Source organism: Chelonoidis abingdonii, chromosome 2 (assembly GCF_003597395.2).
Source record: "Chelonoidis abingdonii isolate Lonesome George chromosome 2, CheloAbing_2.0, whole genome shotgun sequence".
Taxonomy (NCBI): domain Eukaryota; kingdom Metazoa; phylum Chordata; order Testudines; family Testudinidae; genus Chelonoidis; species Chelonoidis abingdonii.
The window spans coordinates 85,123,432-85,129,860 of NC_133770.1; the positions used below are offsets into that span (position 1 = coordinate 85,123,432).

The 6,429-nt window shown below is 42.1% G+C and overlaps 1 protein-coding gene across 1 annotated transcript in view; it reads right to left on the reverse strand.

Annotated features, from left to right (window-relative positions):
* The window catches only part of LOC116838157 (C-C chemokine receptor type 9-like), a 13,249-nt gene extending 7,151 nt beyond the window's left edge, over positions 1–6,098 (reverse strand). Inside the window, 1 exon segment of the mRNA XM_075061995.1 lies at positions 6,030–6,098. Coding sequence (XP_074918096.1) covers positions 6,030–6,098 — 69 coding nt within the window.
* Between the last annotated feature and the right edge of the window lie 331 nt (positions 6,099–6,429).

A 6,429-nucleotide genomic window follows, 5' to 3' on the forward strand; every position in this document is an offset into this window, starting at 1 on the left:
CATGCATTGGGATCTCAACCCAGAATTCCAATGGGTGGGGGAGACTGCAGGAACTATGGGATAGCTACCCACAGTGCAACGCTCCAGAAATTGATGCTAGCCTCGGTACACGGACGCACACCGCCGAATTATTGTGCTTTGTGTGACCGTGTGCACTCGACTTTATACAATCTGTTTTACAAAACCAGTTTATATAAAATCGGAATAATCCTGTAGTGTGGACGTACCCTACAGTTGAGGTTTGCACCAGTGCGGCTATGCACCAATGAGGGAATCCCAAACACTGAGAAGACCTAGAGTTTTCCCCTTAAATACTATTAGCCAGCTCAGATGGTGACCACACACTCACTGGATCTGTACAACTAAATGTCTGGAGTTCAGTGAAAATCACTCAGGACGTTCAGAGTGTTACTTGTTCCCACATATTTGAAAATAGGTCACACTACAAACAGGTTTCATAGTGTAGCCAGAGCTGACACGTAAAACCGATGACTACAACAGCGAAGTTACATTAAATAGTGCTTGTTCCAAGGGACCGTGACCAACGTTCAAGTGCTAGTTTCCCATGAAAATAAAGAAAAAAACATGTTTCTCATCTGTGCTGACTCATAAAACCTCTCCTGATCTTATTAGTGGTGGGTGGTAACCCATCATCCAGTCCATGTACTGTATTAATTGAGACAACAATCTCATTCTGTTATATATATATATATTACTATTATCCTTTGATCTAAAATCTCTTATACTTGTACTCAGCCCAAAAGGGAAAATTTGAAAAAAATCTACTCAGTATTTTTGTTGTTACCAAGGTCAAAAAACAACACTTTTTTCATGCATTGTTTGGATACTTTTTGTTCACCCAACTCAGAATGATTTTGTTCTAAAAGTACTATCTTTGGAACTGGTCCAACCACCTTTTGTCTTCAAGGTGCTATTTACGTGAGTATCTGTTACTTTATGAATAAGGTTTGAAAAATAGGGTCTTTGCATTTATATCCTTCTCAGTATGGGACATGAGCTTTGACAGGTTCAGGTTTAAAAAAAAAGATTTAAAAAAATAACAAAATTTAAGGTAATGAAAAAATATGTGTTCTGTTCATTTTTAAACATATAGGAGAAAGGCATATAGATTTATGCAGTTACCTGGAATTCTATGCATTAAAATACATTCAATAGCTTTCTTTTTATGACATATATATAATATATATGGTGCATTTAGTTGAATTTGTGATCCCCACACATAGGTGAGGCTCACATTGTACATTCAGTTTTCCTCTTTTTTAAAATAAATACCTAAACTATACTAATGCCGCAATGCGGGTGGGAATGTTACACTGTTAAAAGCAGGCAGATTGAAAATCCCCATCCCCACAGAAGTCATAACGCAGTCAGACTATACCTAAATGCTAAGGCATAAATATTAACACCAGAACGTGTCAGATAAAAATAGTATATGTGAAGGGGGTGCTATTTTACAGTGCCCATAAACCAATGGAACATACTCTGTTCTGAGAGGGATCATTGTAAATCTAGATAATTCTGATGAAGCTGATGGAGTTATCTGGATTTATGCTGGCCTAATAAAGATGCAAAAAACGTGTGTAATATGTTAGCTGCAACATTGCTCTCATGTGGAGCTTTTTATTATTATTATTTAACGTAGCTTCATTTCAAATATTTAGAGATGCTTTAGATGTTGAAGAAGATACTAACTCATTCTCCTAAAGCAAACCCCGAACCTGAGAGGCGACAAGCAGCAGGTTAGGATGACTGTTAAGTCAATGAGAGCAAAATAATTCATCATAATTAATTTGATCCTCTTCTGGTCACTTTTCTGCAATGATGCAGTTTGAAGGAAAAAACAAGCCTGTGAATTGACCCTTTTCAAAAATTTGTCATTTTCGGAGCCAAAATTAAACAATGTGGTCTCCATCAGCCGCATTATGTTTGTTCAAAATCTTCTAAGCAAGTGGGAATCTCCCAAGTGAGATGTAACTGACAAAATTACTTTTGGAGGGTCAGGTTCTAACCTCAGTCACACTGGTGATGATTCATAGTAACCCCACAGAAAGCAATTTGCACCGGGGATAACAGTGGAGTCATTTAGCTGGTGATTGCCTTGTTTGCTCTTAGTGTCGATTTCAAAATATTACTGTAAATTATTTTGGGGTGCACAGAGGTAGCTTGGCTGGGCTGACTGCAGCAGCCTGGGCACCCCAGCAATTACTTTTAACAGTAAATATTTTAAAGGAAACAGTAAAAAGTCATTACAAAAGGATGAGTTAAAAATTGAATTTACTGCTCAAGAGAGGTGGTGTGTCACAGAGACTTGTCTCCACTGCAGCAGCATGTGGAAAATAAACAGCAAAAACGTAACCCTCGTGCCAGGGAGAGGTTGGGAGAGAACTAGGCACTTACCAGTGGCTGTAGCTCCTTACTGAGTCAGTCTGTCAGTCACTGCACTGGTGGTCCCAGGTGAACGTGTGGCTCCTAAGACAATAGCAACTCCTGGAAAGTGTTTGTCATTCAATGTGGGTCTCAGAGGGTGTATGGCTCCAGGATACCAAGTTAGGTGGCTCTGTGGCTGCTTTTTTATCTGTGGCTTGGATCGCCTGAGATGTGAAGTAAACCAACCCCCTCCTTCATGTGCAGCTCCATTAAGCCACAGCTGGGTGTTTTCTTCATGCTTGCCAGGGCCAACTCCAGACACCAGTGTAGTAAGCAGGTGCCTGGGGCGGCCAATGAAGAGAGGGGTGGCACGTGCAGCTGTTCAGCAGCGGGGCCATCACTCCCTCTTGGAGCCAAGGACCTACTGCCGAATTGCTGCCGTAGAAGCAGCGGTGGTAGAGCTACTGCTGATTGCGAATGCGGTGCTTTTTTTTTTTTTTTTTTGCTGAGGCGGCAAAAATGCTAGAGCTGGCCCTGGATTAGTAGTCATTCTTCCCCCTCTGGTTCAGTGGGAGGCCATTACATCACTGGGGTACCACCAGGTTCTAGATGATTAGTGATTCAAGAGGTGGGGCTGAGACCCCTCTAGCAGGATAGAGCAGAGCAAACAAACAGTCTCAGGGCTCCAGCCCTCAGGCAGGGTGGATTAACCAAATAGTCTATGTGCCCAGTCCCTTGGTCAGGGCAGAGCCACAAACAGTGTTAGGGCTTTGGCCCTCAGGCAGGGCAGAACAAACAGTCTAGGGGGGATGAGGGTGTCTCTGATCCTGAAGACAGCCATCCATCTGACATCTTGGCTCAGGTAGATGGCAGACAAGTGCAGGCCTTTTGGCCTAAGTTGGGGAGGCTGCCACCCCAGGGATGGTTGGCAGCAGAGGGTAGGAGGACCTGGGCCCATCCTATTCCAGTGGGTCCCAGCCCAGGGCCCCAACAGTGGGGGAGTGTTCTGCCACTGTGTCAGTGGGGATCTTCTAACTTCTGAGTGCTTGACTTTTCAGTCTTATTATTCTTTTAATGTAGGGTTGCTGCTGTCATTTTGCTTTGTACAGTAATTTCCTAATTCAAAAAAACAAAACAAAAACAAACCCCCCAAACAAAACAGAAATCCATCATGTGGAACAATACTGATCCCGCCTTGGGTCATCAGCATGGATCAGACCTTAGATCCACAGCATGAACCTCTACCATTCAAGTTCACAGAGTAAAGGGTAGCAGTAGTAGGTTGGTATCCTATGTGGACCAGCCCTTAGAAGGAGATGAGACACACAGTTTGTCAGAGGGTTTCACAGCTATTTGCTGACAGCAGACGAATGGTGTGACTCAAGCCTCTTGGGTTCAGTTCTAGATTTTGGAGGGCAGTGGTTATAAATCCTTCTGCCCCTGTACCCTCAGTCTGTCTCCAGCCCCCCTCTACTTCTATTCATTCCCAGCACTCCTGCCTCTCTTTCCTTCTGCTTCTATGCACTCCCGACCTGTTGGCTTCTGCACCTATCCAACCCCCAACTCCATGCCCTTGGCTCCTGTCCTACTTCTCTATTCCTAACCAATCTCCTTCTCCCAGAGCCTGCCCCCTACTCTCTGTGCATTTCTCAAACCCACATCCCCACACTTCTCAAACCCACACCTATCTGCTCCCATCCAGCCCTAGCACAACTTCAGCTCCTGTTTTCCTCCCACTCTGTACTTATATAACACCCCCATTCCTGCCTTTTGTCCCCCTCCCCCATCCACATACCCCATCCCCTTGCCCTCCTTTGCTTCTATATCCCCCCTCTGCTGCCTCCCACCCTCGGTCTTGAAATGAATGGGACTACTCACAGAATAAAGCACTTCACAACTACAAGTGGCAAAATTCCCTAACGGATTAAGCTTCACAAGACTCATGTGAAGTAAGTAAAGATTATCTCCATTTTACGGATGAGAAAACTGAGCCTCAGAGTCATTAAGTGAGTTGCTCAAGGTTAGGCAATCAGTCTGTGGCAGAGTCAGAAACAGACTCCATATCTCCTGACTCCAATCCCATATTTTATCCATTGGACAGGTAGTTCATAACCTTTATTCTCCCCAGATATTCTTACACCCCACCCTAACAGAAATTCTGACAAAAGAAAACATCAAGATCTGTGTAGAGCTACTGGGCGAGTAGAGGGAGGTGAGAAGCTTATCTGCATCGATTGCTTGCTCTGAGCTACAGTTGGGTTTACTGTCCTGTGAAAATTTTCAAGATTGCAAAAAATGGTCCCATCGCAAATTGGAATGAAAAGCTAAAAATCTCAAAAACTTTCATGAACCAAAAAATCCAAAATAATTTTAGTTTGGGTCAGTTGAAATAGTTCATTTTCATCATTTTGAAACGTTTAGTTTTGATTTTGATCATTTTTAATTTTTTTACTATAATTAACTAAATTTCTAAACATCAAGTTGTTTTGAACCACAAATGGACTTTTTCATTTACAAAATGTTAAAATATTTTGTTTAGACAAATTTGAAACTTTTTTCAATTTTTTTAAATCAAGAAATTAATCAAAACTGCCCCTTTTCTGCCCAAAGGGTTTGTTTTGAGGAATGTTCGTTTTCCAATGAAAAAAATGTTCAGTTAAAAAATTCCCAGCCAGCTCTGCCCTGAGCATCTTCTAGCTCCCAACCACATAACAAGAGTGGCTATTTTCCACTCCTAATATGCACCATACAGGGCCAGTGACACCATCTGGAGCCAGTTTATATGGTAAATGATCCTGATCTAGCCATTAGATATCTTTGAAAAGTAGGAGACTGCATAAATTGCTTGCTCTGGAGATGAAAATTAGCTCTTTGTTTATTACTTTTAACATCAAAAAACAAGAAACTCTTTAACCACAGCTGTTAAGACAAGTAGGCACAAAAAGCTGCTATGTCACCCACTTTGCTTATTGCCACTACTTTGCTGCATCTTTCTGTGCTTATCAGCAGTACAGGAATATTTCCTATGAGGGCAACTTATCCACTTCAAACCTGTAAAGAGGAAAGCTCAGATCTCTCAGAAGTGTTGTAGTGTCAATGAGAAATCAGCAAATGTCTAGTGCAGGGGTCGGCAACCTTTCAGCAGCAGTGTGCTGAGTCTTCATTTATTCACTCTGATTTAAGATTTTATATGCCAGTAATACATTTTAACGTTTTTAGAAGGTCTCTTTCTGTAAGTCTATAATATATAAATAACTAAACTATTGTTGTATGTAAAGTAAACAAGGCTTTTAAAATGTTTAAGAAGCTTCATTTAAAATTAATTTAAAATGCAGAGCCCCCCGGACCAGTGGCCAGGACCCGGGCAGTGTGAGTGCCACTGAAAATCAGCTCGCGGGCTGCCTTCGGCACATGTGCCATAAGTTGCCTACCCCTGGTCTAGTGACCGAGAGAAGGAGGCTGTGCAAACTATGCAAGCACCAAGTCAGCAGGGACATTCAGTGTGATCTTGAGAGAGAGACTTGTAGGGCTGAATTTTCAATAACACCTTCCTGAAACACACACCCCAACCAAAACTAACATTTTGTGTGTGCATCTAATTAATTGCCTGCACATGTGCCCATAACATATTATTACATTACCTCTTCAGATTTATGACTGTGGTGTGGCAGGGTGGCTAAAAGAGTCCTCTGAGGGATTTCATTTAGCATTCTTGCTCTAATCAGGCATCTAGAGTGGAAAACAATATGAAGAAATAGAGGTTTAAAACTCTTTCAGCCACAAAAGGGCGGGGAGGGGGGAACCCACCAGAAAGTTACATTGCGCCATCTACTGGTACAATTACAGGAGAAAAAAAATAGATTTACTCAAGATAGGTGAAACTGGTATTGGTTCCCAACGGTTTCTACCAGGCTTTCTGGTGCATTCAGTTTTCAGGGGATTGTCTAAAACCTAAAATTTATTTCAAGACTTGTCAGATCATTAAGAGACTTAGGATCCTCATCAGTCTTTTGCTTTTTAGGTGGGGGCAGAGAGTGGTGT